The sequence below is a fragment of the Lytechinus pictus genome, chromosome 10, assembly GCF_037042905.1.
Source record: "Lytechinus pictus isolate F3 Inbred chromosome 10, Lp3.0, whole genome shotgun sequence".
NCBI classification, from domain to species: Eukaryota; Metazoa; Echinodermata; class Echinoidea; order Temnopleuroida; family Toxopneustidae; genus Lytechinus; species Lytechinus pictus.
Genome location: NC_087254.1, coordinates 2,919,901 through 2,938,944, shown reverse-complemented (window position 1 = coordinate 2,938,944; position 19,044 = coordinate 2,919,901). Strand labels below are relative to the sequence as shown.

The window sequence follows — 19,044 nt, the reverse complement described above, 5'->3', positions numbered from 1 at the left end:
AATAATATTATTGTTGCCGATTTTCCTTCGTCTGGCGAACTTTCCCGCGACATATTTGTAGTTGTACATGTAAACAATGCGCACGTGTGTAGGGAAGATTTAAAAACAACTCAGCTGCGGTCGCGCAATCGAATCGGAGCCGGAGCCGTCCCGCCAGCTGATGGAGCGGCGGGAATCGGATCGAGCGCGAGAGGACTACTGGTACTTGATATATTTTTATGGAGCATGCAGGACCCATGAGCGCACAAAGGAGAGCTCAGACTTGGATCTGCTACACGTACACAAGACTGGATGCTGCCGTGTTAGTGAACGTTATAGTTCTAAATATGAAAACCATGTGATCGGGTAAACCCATTACTAAACTAGATCTAATTCTAAGTTTCACCTGTTGCTTAGCCTTAGTTTACTCTGACTGAGTCTGAGAGACTGAGTCTGAAAGACTGAGTCTGAGGCTGAGCTTCACTGACTGAGCTCTAGCTAACAATAACATTAATGCGTGTGGCACATTTCATTTGTGGAGCAATGTCAATGAGAAGAGCTGTGATGACGTCGCCATCTAGTGCTGATTTGGTCCTGTCCCCTTACTTTCAGGGAAGAGCAACTAGATCCCAAGCAAGAAAATTAGGCTCTTTGAGTTTGGGTAAAGCCAAAGCCATAGACAAAGGCAGTACAAATACAAGACGCCAGGAGTCTTCACACAATGTCAATGGACCATTTCATCATGATGAAACAGGAAATAGGGAAGAAACTCAAAGAACTAGACCAAATGCTAAACAGAGACATGTGAAGATTGCGTATGAATCCTCAACAACAGGTGTCCCTGCAGTCAAGAAGGCAAAAGTTCAGACTTCGGAAAAGATTCTAGAAAGCCTAAAAGTCACTGAACCATCTGAAACTTTAGAAAACAGTTCCAAGATGACGAATAGTAGGAAACAGAAGTTGAGTCATCAGAACAAAAAGTCCAAAAAGAAGAGTATGGTTGATGAGGAAGAAGGTGGGAACTCGTCAAAGGCAGGTGTAAGGGAGAGAAAGACATTGGATGCCTTGCCTGAGGATGCCCAACCCCAGGATGAGGTGATGAAGGTTGTTTGGGAACCAGTGATGTGGAAAGAACAGCTGGAAAACATTCGTGAGATGAGGAAGAACAGAGATGCACCAGTTGACAGCATGGGAGCAGAGAAGATTTGTGACTCTTCTGCAGCTCCCGAGGTATAGTTTATAGATCTACTATATAGGTCTAGGTCTATGCCTTGTGTATTTTTTATAACATTATTTTCTTTTTGTTTTTTTTACGTTTCCAACCCCAAGACTATAAATTTGTATTTTCCCCTTTATTGTTTAAGCAATGATGGGGCATATGTCAATTTTTGCTTAGCTACATGGTAACATACTATCATTCTAAAGATAGATTTGTTCAACTTTAGTGCCTATAATAAAGTGGTATTTTTTTACTTGATTTTATCTAACTTGGTTTATTTAAACATTAATGCTTCCGCAAACTTTGACTTGATTGTATATGACATACACAAAACAGGGTCAATGCTTCGGCCCCTGGTTGGGCCATGGTTTATGTAAGAGCCTTGTGTATAAATGTATATTAATTTTGATAAAGTACAGTATCCACTTTGCCATGTACGTGCCAATCAAAATTAGGCCTATATCTCATAGGACAAAATTTATACTACTATTACATGGTTTGTTTCTTCTTTGGTAGGTGTACCGCTACCATGTTCTCCTGTCGCTTATGCTTTCCAGTCAGACGAAGGATCAAGTTACCTCTGCTGCAATGACCAAGCTGAAGAATCATGGTCTGACCGTCAATAACATCCTCAAGACCCCTGAAGCCAAGATTGGGCAACTCATTTATCCTGTTGGTTTTTGGAAGGTAAATGTAGTTAGCATTACTGTCCATGCTACCCCACCGTCATCTCAGTCACCATATTACTAAGTTGTTAAAGGAGAATGAAACTCTTGGAGCAAGTTAGCTTTTGTGAAAGCAGAAAAATCAAAGAATAAGATCAACAAAAGTTTGAGTAAAATAGGACTAGCAATAGAAGAGTTATGAGCATTTGAATATCGAGATCACTAATGCTATGGAGATCCTCCAATTGGCAATGCGACCAAGATCTATGATGTCACAGATGAACAACTCTCCCCTTTTGGACACTGAAAATATACCCCAAAACATCTCTTTTTGCTCATTCTAATCATATGACAAACAATTCATCAATGATATAATGTTGTGAAACCTGTACTTGTCCTCTCATAAAGAGAACACCTCACCTTGTGATAGACTATAAAAGTGAGAATATAAGTGAAATAAGTACTAAAGTAATGAGGGAGTTGTACGTGTGTGACATCACAGATCTTGGTTGCATTGCCAATGGGAGGATCTACATGGCATTAGTGATCTTGACATTAAAATGCTCATAACTTTCTTATTATTCATTCAATCTTCCTCAAACTTTCAACAATATGTTTCTTTGATTTTTCTCTTTGATATGGATTCAGCTGGTTTAAAGGGTTTCATTCTCCTTTAATATCAGGGCATCCTTTTACTTTACTGTAATCACCAAAGCTTTTCTTTAAGATGTGTTGAAATGAGGCATGTTTTAGTTATTCTGCAAGCGCACTCTCATATTTGACACTTAAACCAATAACAGGTCTAGAGTAAAGACTAGTATGCCAAAGGCCCTGTCTGTGTCAAATAAGTAGAGCCAGCCACAGTACGTACATAGTCTCTCTACTTCAGACTCTGCATTATGCACCATGCGAATTGCGAAAACCAAGGGTTTGTATGTTTCAGTTGCCAGTGTAAGCAAGTTATTCTACATGTTTGCCAGTGTTCTGCATTATTGAGTTACATGTATGTTGGAAAAGTGAACTAAATATATTTGCAAGTTTGCAGAGGACACATAAGAGCAGCTTGTCTTATATCTGAATCTGTTTCATTGAGAGCTGTTTGATATTTTATTAACTTTTGGTTTGATTCAATTTAACTTATGTGTAGGGGGATTGTTTTCTTAACTTTTTTCTCTCCAGATCAAATTCATTTTTGCATTCTATTTTACTCCAATAATGGGCAAATAGTGTCTTCTGACTCTGAATTACATGTTTTAAATGTCACTTATACTTTTCATCCTCCTTTCAGAATAATTCCTTTCAAAATTTCCATCGAAAGCATCTGTACTTGAAATATACCTGGAGCCTGTTTCATAAAGACTTGTTGTAGTACAAATGCACAGTTTCTATTTAGCATCAGCCAATCAGATATAAGGATTTTAGTAGCTTTTAACTGTATATTTTTTTTTTAATAACACGTTTTATGAATTGGGCCCCAGAAGCCTCAGATTATTTGCGAGTCTGAGTTTACATGTATGATAATGTGCAAATACATAATATGATATTCTTTCATAATACTGTGATACATGTATAATTTATTAAATTTCATACTTTCACACATCTGATTCTTTAATTTTTCATCTTTCTGTCAGAGTAGCTTGCATTAAGATGGTTTTTTTCCATTGATAATTTTCATTGAAAGCATGATATTTTTGTTTTATTCCAGAGGAAAGCAGATTACATCAAGAGAACCACACAGATCTTGAAGGACCAGTACCAAGGGGACATTCCTCCAACTCTGAAGGAACTGGTCCAACTTCCAGGGGTTGGTCCTAAGATGGCCCATATCATCATGGATGTGGGATGGAACCAAGTCACAGGGATCGGGGTGGACACCCACGTCCATCGCATCAGTAACAGGCTCAAGTGGGTCAAAAAAGAGACGAAAGCTCCTGAAGACACCAGGGTGGCACTGGAGGATTGGCTTCCGAGGTAACTGAATTTACCTTTAAGAAATGAACAGGGCTTAACCCTAATTCTCCTAGGGGGGGGGGGCCATAATGGCCCCTCCTCGACAATTTTCGTGATATATCTGCTGCGCGAAATTTTTTGACCTCGCCGCTGACTGACTTCTTACTTTCAAGTCTCGCGCAAATTTTGAGACCAAATTTGTGACGCCCGGGTACGCGGTTACGACATTATGCAACATTATGTAAGTGCATGTCAGACCCAAAATTGCTCATAAACTTGATTTCATGTACAAATCCAATGCAAATTGTGTATTTAGCCAAAATTCATAAATGTATCATTATTTCTACTTTTACTGATTAAACTTAATTAATTTTCCCTTGTTTATGATCAGAATTAAGTCTAGAACCATTTCCATTGAAAAAACAATAAAAAACAAAAAGTAAAAAAACAGAGAAATGCATAAGAAATTCATAAAACAATAAAATACATAAGAAATTGATTTCCACACCAAATTTTTTTTAAATTGCGATTGTTAAGAATGCTACAAAGAATATTTTTACCAAAAATTAGCATTCTAGGAGCTTTATTTAGTGAATTAGAGCAAAAAGTATGATATATGCATATATTAGCATAATTAATTCATATAAAAGAAAAATCTCATTATTTTGGAAAATTTTACCATACAGCCTTGTAGATTACATCGCACACTATCAGCGTGCAAATTTTTGCATCGCTCGGGCGATCTGTGGGCGAGGTCCCCCACCCCCCCCCCCGGAATGACAAGAATAAAAATACCCCGGGAGATTTAGGGTTAAATTTATCCGCAAGACCATATGACCACCAAGGCAAATGTCCTTGGATTCTATATTGATTGGTGCCATTGCTCCTCTCATTGGCCTTGGATATTTGTGTGCACTTTTTAATGTTTCCGTTTGTGCTGCTTTAATATAGAAATGTGCCATAAAGAGAAGGGGATAGTCCACGAGGCCGAGTGTTACATACGTTCGCCTATATCAAAATATTTTTCACTTGGTCTGATCTTCGATATAAAAAGAATTATATATGCACTCTTGAAAACACTAGTCATTTAAACCACACAATTGTAAGCCAGCTACATGTGTACTCACATTCAGGGCATGTTTTGAAACAGAAAGCAAGGTTTATAAGGTTAGACTAAGCAGTAAATTAGCTTGGTAAATGTACAATCCTGGGCCTCGTGGACCCTCAGCCTAGTGGTAGGACCCCAAACACAAGGCCCACGGGGATTAAAGTAATCGTAGGCGACCAAAGCCATGGTGTTTGATGCCCTGCAGATTGTCCTTGATGCCCCTCTGAGTGACCTTGGATATTTGTATGCCTTTTTCATATTTCCCATTTGTGCTGTAATACAGAAGTATGCCTTAAAAGATACCTGTAATTAATGGTCTTGCCTGAAAATATCAAAATTGAAGGCCTCCAAGAGTATGAAGTTCTCTCATATCTGCAGACTAGATTTCATGGAATATTCCTGAAAAATGTGATGTGTAAGGCACCAGTCTTGATGCTGAAATACAATTATGATATTAAGTTAGAAGGTAAACATAACTAGATTGCGATGCAATGGTGTCGATCCACAGAAAGTTCTATTCATCTGGGGGATATTATGTCATAATACAAAGCGCCATTCCCCCTAATGAATAGAAAGTGCGAGCGGATCTACGCCCATGCTAGATTGGCTAAACTTATCCTGCTCTTAGTAATGACCTAATTTGATCAAGTGCATATCTTCTTTAAAAAAAAGCTTCAGGCAATATTTAGTGTCGAGAATGGAGAATTCACTAAGAAGTTGGTAAGATTTAAGATAACATAATTTGTACTTCACAGCTAGGAGAAGAGAAAGAAAATAGAACTTTTCTTTGCTTATGTACTCAGGCTTCAATAAGTACATGTAGCAGTATATACTTTCCCCCTCTACAAGACAGTGTTGAACCTTGGGCTTTCTGTTTTTATGCTTGTTCATACATTTATAACAACTCTTAAGCACATAAGCAACATTTCCTGTTAAGTGAATCTCCTTGTAGCTCCTAAACAAAATAGATTGAAAATTTTCAATGATTCATCATGATTTCTGTAATTTTGTATGATTTCACTCATTTAAACTGCAGGGATATGTGGAGTGAGGTCAACGTTCTTCTTGTTGGATTTGGCCAGCAGACATGTCTACCTGTGGGACCAAAATGCTTTGAGTGCCTTAATAAGGATATCTGTCCTTTTGGTAAGCAAGAGATCAGAAGAAAGAGCCCTGTCAAAAAGAGTCCTGTGAAGAAGTAATAAAATAGAGGATCTCTCCAAGAGAGATCCTCTCTTGGAGAGAACTGGTTAATCTGTTGACTACTGACTTATGTAATTCCCATAGGTTTTGTACAGGGAACACAGGGTTCCAGTCATGGCCCTGGGAAGCGTGAGTGCTTGGGTGCTGAAGCAACCCCTGAAGCACCCCCAAGATTTTCCTTGGGGGTGCTGCATGTATTATTTTCCATAGGCAGCACCCCCAAGTATTCTGGGAGGTTTGTAAAAATGAAAAATCATAACTAAAATGACCTTTATTTTTACAGTGAAACCATTTTTTTTCTCTTACTTTTCAAATTTCTGGGGACCAATTTGACCTCCATTTTTAAAAGCTTTTTTTTTTTGGGGGGGGGGGGGGCTTTTCAAATTTATATCAGCACCCCCAGTGAAAAAATTTGTTTCCATGGCCCTAGTTCCCGTAGTTTCAGGGTTATTCCTTTAGAGACTGGATGATAAAGTGTGTGAAAGTAAAACTTGAATTGGATTGCGAGTGTGACAGGTTTTGTAGTATATTCTTTCAGTGTCTTCAACTCGGGCCTTTCTACATTGATCTTGTGAGATTATCTTTTCCATGGTATCGATTTGGAAAAGCAAAGAGGTGATTGATCATATATAGGGTTTGTATGATATTTGCACATAATGATCAGTGCAAGCAATCGTAAAATCAACTCAAACAATCGCTAATGTGTTGCAGGAGCGAGATCTCAAAATTTTGAAGATAGGTGCAGATAGTTCTCAATTATTCATCAGAAAATGTCATTTGCATGAAAGTGTTTTCTGAACGATACAAACTAAACAGCTCTTCACTGTCAGTGTAATAATCATCAAAGGTGAAATTGAATAGCCCAAAGACTTGAGTGATATTTGGCTTGAGCCTACGATCAGCACAGTTTTGTGAAAGTGATTTTAGGACCCAAATTTCATTCAAAACCAAAGATTATTTTAACCACTAAGTTGCCCTAAATTCACTTTAAAAAAAAGATGGTTATAATATGACTGACAACGGTGTGATTAACATTTACCCATAATGAGGTCTTACTCCCACACCCTTCTAACCCCCCCCCCTCCCCCCCCCAAAAAAAAGGGCCCCCATAAAAATCCCTGACACTTAACTGAATAAGGATATCCTATAAGATGATGCTTTGATGTAACTATTTATGGCTATGTTTTGAAATAATTTTGATATGTAATGATTCAAGGGATATATGTGTGTGGAATTTTTAGCGCATGTTTTCATTATTTGATAAAACTATGGATTAATTGTGATCAATCAGTGCACAAAACTACAAGTTAATTTTTCATCTAAAGAATTGTTTCACTCTTGATGGTCTCTTTTTAAAATGTCAGTTTTTTAAAGAGTATTTTGGGAATGTTCTCCCTCAGAGAAAGATACTTTAGGAGTGAAAACCCAGGTAATTAACATGTTCACCACTGGCAATACATCAGAATTCTGTGTCTTTCTATAACTTACAGTAGTGCAAAGGTGTTATCTTAGTGATATCATATTTCATTTTTTTATTATTCTTTATCAAAGTTGAATTACATCTACTAAAGTATCTCAGAAATCTCTGCTTTCATTGAATCATTACAGTCATTTGATTGCTTCCTACATGTCGTAAGTTACTTTGTTAAAAGGTTATATTTTTTAAGTATGAAAATTGTTGAATATTACACACATATATATGCACTTAATAGATTCCCACATTTTTTTGCTGAAATTAGAAACCTTAGAAATCCTAGTGAATCATCTGTCTCTTTTGTCTGTATCAACATCTGAGAGGATTAGTTAGACACCTCTTTCATAAAGGAAACCTTGATAAATAGATATAATCCCTGAGGTATTCAGGGAAAAAAAGAAAGACAATCGTTACTATTACTAGCATACCCCCAAAGTGTTGACTGTAATGTGCTTAAAGTGATTATGGTGTTATCTGGAATGTATTTTTCAGTTAACATAACATTGAAATCAGGCTAAGCGGGAGATCTTTTGATGAAGGCAAAATTACCCAGCCTCACCAATGATGCACCCCCCGCCCTGCTTAAAGTGAAAGAAGAATACAAACCAAATGAAAATTCAGAGAAGTAGAAAAGTGAAAGAGTTAACAAAATTGGACAATCAATGAAAAAAGAAGCTTTGAATGTTTAAATGTTGTTGTATTCTTTTTACTTATTCAGATTTAAACTCGCAATGTAGATAATGCCATAGTGCTATTTATAAGGAAGGAAAATAACTCTGCTTGTCCAATGCTCACATCCTTTTCTTTGTCTTTTTCATTGTCAGAACATATATTTTTCTCTTATGATGACACATTCTGTATGTTATATTTTGATTAATGCCCCAAGAGAAAAGGTGCTAATGATGAAAGTATGGGCATGGCTACCAAGTGTCACAATGTACTAACCAAAATGCCAATTTCATATTTACCATCTTACTGATCTAATTTCATTCCTCTGATTTATTTCAAAATGTCCATTATTCCATTTTTTCTTTTTATGTGATTCGTTACATTACCAAGGTTATACCCCCTTTGGCCCCTTTTAGATGTTCTGTTCAAGGATCTGCAACCATTGCGCAATACATTGATTGTTTCAAAGTTTTGACCAGGATGAAAGCTTTCGATTTTGTCACGAGCAACACATACAAGTAATTCCCCCAATATGTGTTTTGTTTTCATTGACAATAAAAAATATTGTATTTCATTTTTCATGTGCATTCTACACATCAGTGACACATAAGTTCAGCATGAGCAATTAAACAAATTGATATGTAGAATTTATATAGCTCACATTTGATGTCACCTGTTTTTATGGTATATTTTAGAAATCAGCATTTAAGTATTTCACATTTTCTGCTTTTTCTTGTAACCTAATTCTAGGGGTGGACTTCCTCCTTGAATCTGAACCAATTTATAATTAAATTTGGGTTTTTCCCAGGTACTCCTTAGCAGGAAATCAATAAAGATGACAGGAGATACAATTAAATGTTCAATACAATTTTTGAGTGAACTATTTCCCTTAATCCCGGATCTCTATCCATTTTGGACTTGTTTTATTATTTATTTGATTTGGCTATTGATAAACTTTTGATTTATTTTCAGGTACAGATAAAAAAAGGGGGGATCCAGGAGGCCAACCGTTCTGATTTTCAATGTAAACTGACTCTGGAAAACAATTAGTTATACATGTATAAACCAAGTAAAAGCCAATTATGTATCTCCAGTGCATGTTTCGAACCCTAAAGCAAAGTTTATAAGATTAAGCTATGAAGAAAATGATTTTAATGTTGATAAACATAGTCCTTGGCCTCTTGGACCTATGCTTGTGGGGAAGACCCCCACATGAAAGATAATTATTGAGGAAAAGACCATATTGTAAATCATGCATTTAGCAACTGGTATTTTCAACAGATGCTGAAATATTTTCAAAAACATGATATGATATGAAAGCATTTAAATTCTTTTTTTTTTTTTGGTGAAATGATCGAGTAGAGTGCTCTTTCATCATGGTGTTTTGTAATCTTAACAAAGGTGAGTGTTTAATGTCAAACATTTCATATTGATGATCCTTCAACTGGGACATGTTTTTGTCTCTAGGGTTTTTTATGATTATGTGTGATCTTTCAGATTAATATGTTTTGTTCACATATTATGTACCAAACTGTTTTCATGAATATATTTTTGAAAAAAAATCATCTTAGGTTTCAGGGACTGCCACCATTGTTAGTGTTTGTGTTGACAAGACCTTTAATTTATTTCATGTATGTGTGTTTGTGGGGAAGGGGGGGGGGAGGGTGGTGGTTTTGTGGGATGTGTGTGTGTGTGTTAGAGAGAGAGAGAGAGAGAGAAAGAGGGGTGATGTAGGAGTGTATGTGTATGATAGTGTGATACCTTCTCATGCAAAACTTATTGCAAACTTCTTGATATTGACTCTTAAAAGATATAAAAGAGGGGGGGGGGAAGAAATATTGGAAACTTACATGTACATTTTTTTTAAATTTTCAAAAAAAATCACCAAAAGTGTGCCCTCAAAAACTTCAATTTCACTTTGGAATATACAAAATCGCCCCAATGACAAGCTCTTCTGCTTCGCTTCCTTGCTTTTGAGTTTCTTCAGAAATATTTATTCTTAATTCCTGCCCCCATCCCCTGAAAACATTTCTGTCTTACGGTGATGGAAGCGGTAAAGTGGAAATTTGAACAAAGTTTGATAAAAAAGGACTGAATCTCTAAAACATTTGTCAGTAAAAGGGTATCATCCTATCTTTCTTGCCTTTAATGGGTACTTCAATATCTCTGGCCCGTATTCTGAAGTCGGGTTTAACTTAAACTCAGGTTTAAAGTTGTGGTTTAAGTATGGACAGCCAATTGTTACATAATTACTAACAGTAGAGATATCAAACTTCAGCTCATTCGGCTCTCAAATCATTCATAATTGTGTAGCAAGTATAAATAGATGATTGTCTTCACCATCGATGAATCAGGAAAGAGCACAGTAAACATAAGAAACATACAACTTAATAAAAAATTTGATACTTTTGGCTCGCCATACTTAAACCACAACTTTAAACCCGAGTTTAAGTTAAACCCGACTTCAGAATACGGGCCTCTGTGTTCAAATATTGTGCATGCACCCTGCTCATAATATATGTAATGCAAACAAAACAAATTTGCATCACTGACCTTAATTTCACCATCATCAAAGGTCAATGTGTTTTATTAATTACCAATGTTCTGCGAATGTAGGGAGCTTAATTACATCATTTTGTACGAGATTGCATGTGTTATCTTCAACACATGGAGTCAAATATAAATATTCTGAGGTAACTGACCGCTAGATCGAAGTGATTGACCTCTAGATCGAGGCCATTCGAGGCTAAACCCGACTTACCTCCTATCTTTAAAATGAAGCTTATGACATTATTATTCTTTATTCTTCAATTTTTGCTGATATATATACCGGGATCTTTGTAACTTGCTATGACCTATTTCAACGTAGATTCATGAGTGACCAGCTAAGAAATACCTCTTTTCACCAAGATTTAGTCTCCTTTTTTCAGATGGTTCAATTGCTGCCTGTAAAATCCTTTCGAAGTAATGAGTTCGAAATAGTGAATTTCAAAATATTAGATTGCAAACAGAATTTGTCAATAACTGAAACAACGAAGTGATTTGGAATGGAACTTAAAAAAAAGGTTTCTGAAAAGGGCTTGTTTTGAAAAGGTCTCATTTCAAAGCTCTGTTGAAATGTAGCAAGGACCTGAAGTACTAGCTCTGTTGAAACGAAAGGAGACACACCTCTTCATTTTCACAAGTGGAAAATTGCTCTGAGTACTAAGTTAATTCATCTTATTAACCACCCCGTAACTATTTTAAATATTTATTATTTGTAATTACTTTAGATTGATTTTTTTTATAGCAATCAACATTGACAGATTAAAAAATAGTCCTTATTGACTCCGTAACACAGAGGTTAGCATCTCCTTACTTTATCTTCTTTTTAGTCTGGAGTCCAAACTAAAAAGGAGATGGATAAGCAAAACGAGTTCTGTATTTCCTGTTCTGTGTTTCCTAAAATAGAATGGATGCTGTAAACATGAGACCGAATAAGTAATCTTAACACTCCTCGTGATCGAATTTCATCGCAACTGAAGGCCATAATTAAAATCCCCACTTGTATGCACTCTATATTCTATCAGAAAAAAAAAAAAAACATTTGAGAGTTGATTGAAGAGATTTTCTTCCAACCTCTCCTTCCACTCAACCCCCAAGACCACCCCCTACCATTCTCTCTCCCTCCCCCTTCCTCGACTCTCTCTCCTTCCCCTTTCTCACTATTCACCCACAAATAAGAAAGTTATCACAAATTAAAGGGATGGTCCGGGCTGAAAATATTTATATCTAAATAAATAGAGTAAAATTTCACAGAGCAAGATGTTGAAAATTTCATCAAAATCGGATAACAAATAATGAAGTTATTGAATTTTAAAGATTATCAATATTTTGTGAAAACATTTATATGCACATCGTCATGAATATTCATTAGGTGAGCTGATGATGTCACATCCCCACTTTCCTTTTACTTAATATGTTATTACATGAAATCACAATTTTTTATTTGTTCTTACATGTGTAAATGGTGTGTCTCCATTATGATGAAATAAGTTGCGGCAATAAATAACTAATGCACTTAATCAGTTGTCAATCCAATTGTTTCAGATCTTGGTAGAAAAAAATTGAATAAACCTAATTTCATATAATAAAATACAAAAGAACAAGTGGGGATATGACATCATCAGCCCACCTAATGAATATTCATAAACACATGCCTAGCGCTGTTTCACCGGAATAATGCAAATCTTTAAAATTCAATAACTTTGTTATTTGTTATCCGTTTTTGATCAAATTTTCAGCATTTTGATTTCCCTCCTTTCTCCTCTATTTTCATTAAAAAAAATAGAAGGGCTGTCATCCCGTAAGGTGTCACCCAGAGTACAACCATACACGGTAAATGTGCTGTTTAAAATTCTCATACAATGCTGTCTGTTTACTATCAATCTCACACAGGGGCGGATCCAGGATTTTCTAAAAGGGGGGCACATATTTCCGAGGAAAAATTTGACAAGCAAAAAAAAGTCTTCACTTTCAAGGGGGGGGGGGGGGTGGGGCACACTTGTGTTTTAAGGGCATTTTTACATTACAAATTTTAATTTTGCTTCTCAAAGGGGAGGGGGGGGGGACACGGGCCGGCTTCCCACCCCCCCCCCCAGGTCCGCCAGTGATCTCACATTACTTGTTTAAACGTTCAATAGTTTATCTGAAACAACAAATTTTTATTTTTAATAGATCTTTCTCAAAAAACTAAACATGGTCGTTTGAACTGTTGAACAACTAATGTATAAGGTTCAAATCGTAAACAGTATGTATCAAATTTTAAACAGTTTACTGTGTACATGTCGAACATCACACCATGCAGCTTCATAACAAGCCCCGCTCCTCGGTTACATGCATTTCAATGTCACTAGAAAATATAAGAGACAAATATTTGATTTGATTTGATTTATTGTTTTCTTCTGCATTCATAACATTCGTATACAATTCAATTTTCATTACATAATAAACATTATATCGGTTATTGATTTTGGTATGAAACATAAAGAAAAAAAACTAAATAAAAAAGTCATTCTAAACAATTATGATCTACTACCAACGAAAACAAATATAACATTTACAGTTTGCAGGAGGATAGTCATTATATGCATGAATGCTTGAAAAAAATGACAACCCCGGAATAAATCTCATTAGATTAATAAATACATTTATACAGCAGAATGGATATATTATTTTGTTCATAATTTTACTATGATGAAGATGGAGATGATAAGAATGAGGATGATAATTGTGAAAATGAGGGCCATGATGGAGATGATGATCGATAGTGATGATGGTGGGTGGTCATGGAAGAGTATTTGGTGATGATTAAATCACAGGGAAAGTGATTTAATGATTAACTGAGATTCTGACACAGAAAACAAACTCACTCTGAATATTCTGATAATAACATGGATTTAACATTTGTCTTAAATGAGTAAAGAGATGAACATTTTTTGATAGACTCTAGTAGAGAGTTCCATGAATCGGGACCGTGGTGTCTTAAGGATCTCTTTGCAATAAGCAATTTTGGGTTCATTAAGTGAAAATTTGGAGAGTTCCGTGAAGGGTATATGTTTATATTTTACAATGACAATGTTTACATTTTATTTGTCGTTAAGCTATACATTCCCTCGATCCGATCTATCTTTTTTTTTAAACGATTGATGTGATAATGATTTTGTACAAACGACCTCATAATCATTGTTGAACAATCGAAACGCATCATTCTCCTAATTGTTATTGATGAGATGGCCATTAATCTTCAACAAACAATTTTTTAATCTATTGATCGCTAAACAATAATCGCCTTTCCAAGTTTTAAGTATGACAGGAAACCTGGAAATCAATAATTGTTCCCTTTCGATTATTAAAAGTCTTCTTATTAGAGTTGCCTGCACTCAAATCAAAATACAATTCCGCTGTAACCGTTCTTTTATCCATTCAATTATTTTGCTAAAGTGCAATCATTGTGAATGTATTGCATTGCCTATTGACCCCGCCCTTTTAATGACTAATTCACAACTTAGTAACAGAAAGAACACATTTGACATACTGATGATATGCATATTGCTATACACCCATAACCCGGTGCGTTCAACCGCCATACATGATTGTGAGGAGTAGATCCTCCGTTTTTGCCCAAAACTAAGGGAGTTTTCGCATGCGACGAGGACACATTCTACAACATAGAAATTCTAGTGTCAAAAGCCCTTCATGACAAAGCAGTCTTTGTCGAAAATCGGTGAATCAAAACAGCAAATTCGTCCTGGACTCTGGACAAAACGACATTATTTGCATTTTTCATCAGCTCAGAGACTTACGACGATCAGCTGTCCCGGTTCACCAATTATCAACAAAGTCATCAACTGATCATTGTATTCTGACGAGCTGCTTCAATAGATTTCCTAGGTTGTAGAATCCATCCCGTCTCGATTGCTAAAACAAGATATTGCCGAGCAGGGGACAGGGGAGCAGTCACCTCCAATGGGATGGGATCTCTACCCCAATATGTAGGCCTACCACATAAATAATGTAATTCAATTCAATCATGGTTTATTTCGTATAAAAACAATACATGTTATACAACCAAAAGGCTGAAATTAGCATGTTTACAATAAAATGTTTACAGGTCATACAGGGGTAAAAGCAACAATTACAATTTAAACAGGTACATGTAATGATTTATAATAAAGTAGAATTGAAAAAAAAACTATATATGTATATACAATATCAAAAAGTGATGAATATTAGACAATTAAAAATTCAAATATTGATTGGATTGAAATGGAGACTAAAACAATGGCAAACATTTGAGTTGATTTCAAGGCTATGAAAGTAACAAAATATTCAGAATTTAGTAGACCAATGAAATATGGTATTGCACTTTTTCTAAAACGATCTGTTTTGCACTTTATTTGAGCAAAGTTTGGAACATTTCTTAATGAGATTGAGACATTTTTCCTTTTTGGTAGCCAGTTATTTTAGTGAGGGTTTTTTTAAGAGATTTAGATTTTTACACCTTTTTATAATATCTGAAATTTGTTTATCCCATTTTAAGTTTGACTGAATATAAACACAAAGTATTTAAACAGTTTCTGTATACAATTTAGTATTACGGCTAATGAAATTAGACATGTAACTACTCTGAATGACTCTACTCTACATGACATGCACAACTAAATATACATTTGAGTATGTACTAATATACACATGAAGCAAATCGATGTTTTTTCTCATCCGTTCACGATTTACTGAGTAAGTTGAAATTACTTGAACTAAAGCTTACAAATTGTTAGAAAAATCAAAATCTGTATATGATATGAAACTGCATGTTATTCATGAAAAAAACAAGTAATATAACTTTTTTTACATATGACTTTGATGATTAGCTATAAATTTGTTTAATCATTTTATATTTCTATTCCAATCACTTCATTGTCGCGAAGGGCTTTTGATAATGCATTCTCTGTGTTCCCGAAAGCGTTCTGCACTGCGGTTGCAAAATTCCCTAGGTTTAATTGTGCCATTAGGAATTGTGTTATCGTTACGTCATGAATTTTTTGTTAAGAGTTTCCTCACTGGATATCAACATTGAATGTGAATCCATCACAATGAGTGATTTGACCGTCGATTGGTGCTGGTTTTGGTGTTTGTAACACAAGTCACGTTGACTTTCTTTTACAATAATATCTAATGTCGGCTTACAGAATTGACAGCATTTCACATCGAGAGAGATTCATTCCAGGATCAGCAGCTTGTTTTATTAAGTTTTGTGTTGGTCTGATATAAAACCAGGTAAAGCTATAGGTTAGCTAGTGATTAGCTAGTGGATATCTAAATAAGTTTGTAATTTGAACAGTGGTTTTTCTAACTGTCGCTTTGGTGTCACGCTGGCACTCGAAGGAACAGTACATCGACTCTATTTGTAACGTGTTCCATTAAGGCAGTCGGTCATTGGATAGTTCCATCTTGTATGCTCTTGGAAATCCTTCCCGATATGACCCAGGTAAAAGCCGATGGCACTGAAGATCAGCGTTGGCGTAAGGTCACCTGAGTAGTCGACATTGATCTCATATATGTATCTGTTAATGGCCGTCCAGTATTCGTCATAGTCGTACTGTCGACATTTTACAATTTCGTACTTCAAACGCTTCCAGACGTGTTCTAGATTGAGCCCACCGATTGCGTAAAATGGAACGACGAAGAACATAATCTTCTGTGAGCCGATCAGCACATTGAGGAAATTCAACATCGGGATATTTTGAGGGTCGATATTGCTATCGCTGAAAATGAGGTAATTCCAAATGATATGGGCAGTAATTCCCCAAGTCGCCACAACAATGGAGAAAGCCATCCACGCCCCGATGAGTCGACGCAGCACGTTGTAATTCTTGTAGAATTGTGAAATTCTCCCGCGGACAAGATCAACGTTATTACCCGCTGCCTGCTCGCGGGCGAAAGTAGCAATCTGATGAACTTCACATTCAAACGATCGGCGTTCAATGTAGACGAGGTAGCAAAAACTACCATAGAATATGTATCCAAAGAAAGCGCACCAGTGGGTGGTTTCTTTATAGGTTGTAAGGGTGCGACAAGATTTGAAGTAGTAGTCGTTGACAAAGCGAAGTGAGACATTGGTTAGCGGCCACACCAGAAAGAAAATTAAACGAAACCAAGAGAGGCATTTGGCGCCGAAGCGGGAATCCTTCAGAACCGCCACGCGATTTGAAAGATACGCAGGAGAGAGAGGATAGTACTCCCGATAGCGATGACCAAGAACCAGGTAGAGAATTCGAGCGTAGAAACACCAAAATGGTATGACCATGACCTCGAAGAGGTACGTGAAGTACGATACGAGATGGAGAACGTCTTCTTTCTTCCCCCAGTAGAATTTCATGTAGCTAATGAAGTTGTACGCCATCAGGGAACAGCATAATATGAGGTACGAGAAAGCGCCAATGTTGACAGCGATCAACCGTTCTGTGAAATAGAAAAAAAGAAAAATGTTACGATTTTAATAAGGGAAATTTCTCTTATATTACCCATATGACGCAGAATTAGCTATGTGTCTAAAGCAAGTGTTTGGTCATCTTGTGATGGTCAGGCGACAGAATTTACGTCAAAGTTCGATTTTTTTTTATTCTGGGCCACTTTTCAAACATGGCACTTGCACATCAAGACCAGTGAATCATATTTGAATCTCAATGGAAAGGGTAGCCCCAGTCCTGCCAAGACCGACTACTAATGTTTTTTATTTATTTTATTCGTAAAAGACAAATTTAGTTTTGAAAATGCATGGAGCAGAAATGGGTGAACAATTTATTACCTTTCAAGTTTCAACCAATGAGACGACGAGAATCTAACAACGAAACGTTAACCGCGCAAACATAATTATGATGTGCTATTGCTTTATCATAGGAAGAACAAATTAATGTTGATAGCTATTTGCATAGATGAAATGACATTCCACCCAGATTTGGAAAATCACATGTGAAAATTATGGGCATCCCTGACTCATCATTATAAAGGTGTGATGCTCGTAAGAATTTTGATGACACGGTAGCCTAAGATTGATTGAAGTTAACAAAAATCCTTACAAATCGATACCTACTCTTTCGATCAAACGTCAATGTTTTCCTTGAACGATCTCCACCGTCACCATCCCTGTCGTAAGAGTACCTGCTGTCATTCCTATCGACATATTGTTTGGAAGAATCGTCCTTGTCGTCTCCTTGTTGGATCCCGCAGTTGTTGTCGCTCAATGTGTCTTCCCCCCAAGCGGAATGTGACGAGATGGCTGTCGGTGATTCCGTTTTTCGGTGCGGACTCCAGAGACCTAGGAACCCCAGAGTGACTTGGGTGACCAGCGGCAGGGGAAATCTATCCCCAGGACCGCTTTTCGGACGTTGCTTGATTGATTGAGGATGCCATGTTCTGGACTGATCCATGAAGAAACTATCATAAAGATCATGCTCTAGGAGATGGGATCTTTCATCATGTAGAGTGAAATGAGTCTCCATCTTGCAATACGAACTTGATGTTACGTTCAAGGAGTATGTAAAATCAGCCGAGGTTAGTTCTCAAAAGGATGCTATTATTCAGTCGAGACACACAGAAGCTTTATCATCAAATAAATGATGGTTATGTCTCTGTATCGTAAATCAAATTTGCTTTCGTTTTCAGTCTTGTCTTATTTCAACAAAGCTTAAGTATATAAGGTCTGGAGAAATATATTTCCGTATCTTTTACTGTGACAAATTATCAGACAAGTGTAGAAGGGTGGTAATGATATCATAACCCAAAACTATTGGACATTCGATATTTCCCGCCCATCAATGATACCACGAACGAATCAGATATTGTTCAGGTGATGGTTATGCAAATTAGCAACACAAGGAAGAACATTCAGAATTTCCCAGACTCAAGTTCGTCAGCGGTTATTTATAGCAGTGTTCAGTGGTACCAAGTGGTTATTACTTTATTACTGTTATTGCTTCAATGATTGTATATGAAGATATTGCTATTACTTGTAACTAAGTGTTTTTAGTTTCACTTTACACGAAACCGGTCCGTTGCTCATGCAGACGCATCAATCTCAATTCATTCCTGATGCTAATGATTCTAATATCGTATAGTGTTTTTACTCCTTATAGAACACACTGTCCCTAAACTTCTTCCAATAAAATCTAAAATGAAACCTAGAACAAATCGAACGATATATATTTATTATTCGTTATTATCATTTGTCCACGGC

The 19,044-nt window shown here is 36.4% G+C and overlaps 2 protein-coding genes across 2 annotated transcripts; one reads left to right on the top strand and one right to left on the bottom strand.

Moving 5' to 3' along the window:
- Positions 1–46: 46 nt before the first annotated feature.
- Positions 47–8,940, top strand: LOC129268956 (endonuclease III-like protein 1). The gene is made up of 4 exons (XM_054906407.2): positions 47–1,209; positions 1,715–1,885; positions 3,569–3,834; positions 5,958–8,940. Exons 1-4 carry the CDS (start codon positions 493–495, stop codon positions 6,121–6,123), a joined length of 1,320 nt encoding a protein of 439 aa, XP_054762382.2. The 5' UTR covers positions 47–492; the 3' UTR covers positions 6,124–8,940.
- A 5,888-nt stretch (positions 8,941–14,828) lies between these two features.
- Positions 14,829–18,561, bottom strand: LOC129269743 (uncharacterized). The gene is made up of 2 exons (XM_054907238.2): positions 17,902–18,561; positions 14,829–17,270 (listed from the first exon to the last, which is right to left on the bottom strand). The coding sequence occupies exons 1-2, from the start codon at positions 18,308–18,310 to the stop codon at positions 16,210–16,212; spliced, it is 1,470 nt and encodes a 489-aa protein (XP_054763213.2). The 5' UTR covers positions 18,311–18,561; the 3' UTR covers positions 14,829–16,209.
- Between the last annotated feature and the right edge of the window lie 483 nt (positions 18,562–19,044).